The 1,350-nt window shown below is 64.9% G+C and overlaps 1 protein-coding gene across 1 annotated transcript in view; it reads right to left on the reverse strand.

Moving 5' to 3' along the window:
* Window positions 1-20: 20 nt before the first annotated feature.
* The window catches only part of TMEM240 (transmembrane protein 240), a 5,189-nt gene continuing 3,859 nt past the window's right edge, over window positions 21-1,350 (reverse strand). The window contains exons 3-4 of the mRNA XM_014582322.2: window positions 291-499; window positions 21-210 (exon numbers count right to left, since the gene is read on the reverse strand). Coding sequence (XP_014437808.1) covers window positions 62-210; window positions 291-499 — 358 coding nt within the window. The 3' untranslated portion in view covers window positions 21-61. The remainder of the gene's footprint in view (window positions 211-290; window positions 500-1,350) is intronic.

Raw genomic sequence — 1,350 nt, forward strand, 5'->3', positions numbered from 1 at the left:
TCCCTTTAACTTCTGTACGGGGGCCGGCGGCACGGCGGCCCCGGGGAGTCCTGTGTGCGGCTCACAGGTGCCGCGGGCTGGGGTGGCCATTGTGGTAGAGTTTCTGCTTCACGTGCACCATGTTCCCAGTGGCCTCCTCGAAGGGCCTGTGTGGCCGCCGGCCCAGCTCCCGCAGGCTGCACAGCTTGGGCAGCCAGGTCCATGAGCCATCTGCAGGGGAACAGGGCGTGGTGAGGAGGCTGCGGGTCAGGCCAGGGCCGTGCCTCCCCACAGCGGTGCGAGGCACTCACCGTACCGCCGGCCGGCCCTCCAGGCGCGCACAGCACAGTGTAGCACTCCGTCCATCCACACCAGGAACCAGCTGATGCAGAAGCCCAGCAGCAGCCCCAGCATGAGGTCGATCTCCTGCTTGGTCACATTGTCCGTCACAAAGTAGTTCTCGGAGGCGTCCACCACCGACTGGTCCCCGTCGTATGGGATCACGTAGTGGATATGGTGCCTGCGGGCGGCAGGGCGGGCTGGCACCTCTCCCGCCGCCCCTGGCCTGGCCTTCCCTGGGGGCCACGCTGGATGGGCTGGGGGCCCCTGAGGTTGGTTACATGACTCCTAAGGGGCACTCAGGGTTTCTTCGAAGGAGCCCAGTGGGCTGGTCAGCAAGGGGGCATTGAAACCACTGGGGCCCAGGTCATCAGGTGGGAGAGCTGCTGGGGAGGAAGGGCGGTCAGTGTGCATGGGCCCAGAGATCAAAGTCCAGGCAGGCAGCGGCAGCAGGGGCCGGCTGGGGTGTGTGCGCCCGAGAATCAGCACCCTCATTCCTCAGGCTGCAGCGCAGGTGACCAGGCCTTCCAGGTGGGGCAGAAGCTATTCACAAGGCAAGGGGCACGGGCTGTCTTGGAGCAGACTGGGCTGGGGCTGGGAGTGCAGAGGCGGGCCTGCTGCCTCTTGGGCACCTGTCCATTGTGTCTTTCCTCAACTTCTCCCTTTATGGTCAGGCCAGCCCTGGGCTGTCCTTGGCTCCCTGTCCCTTGCAGGCCCCTCGCCTGCCCCGACTGCTGGAGGCCTTGAGGGCTCTGCCCAGCACCCCATCCTCTCCACTCTCCCCACCCCTGTCCACTGCCCATTCAGCTGCTACTAGGAGGGACAGTGTCCCAGCTGACCAAGGCCAGAGCCCCATCCAAGCCCCACCATGGTCCTGGCCTCCTCAGCCACATGGTGTCCCTCTGCCTTTCCTCCTGAGTTTATGGGGTCCAAGCTCAGATTGAGGCTCTCCACACAGCCCCCTTCAGCCTCCTCTCTTTTTCAGGGAACAGATGCTCCTCCTCTAAGAAGCCTCTCGTGCCCTGTGATCCG

The sequence above is a fragment of the Tupaia chinensis genome, unplaced genomic scaffold (assembly GCF_000334495.1).
Source record: "Tupaia chinensis unplaced genomic scaffold, TupChi_1.0 Scaffold143584_1, whole genome shotgun sequence".
NCBI lineage: Eukaryota > Metazoa > Chordata > Mammalia > Scandentia > Tupaiidae > Tupaia > Tupaia belangeri.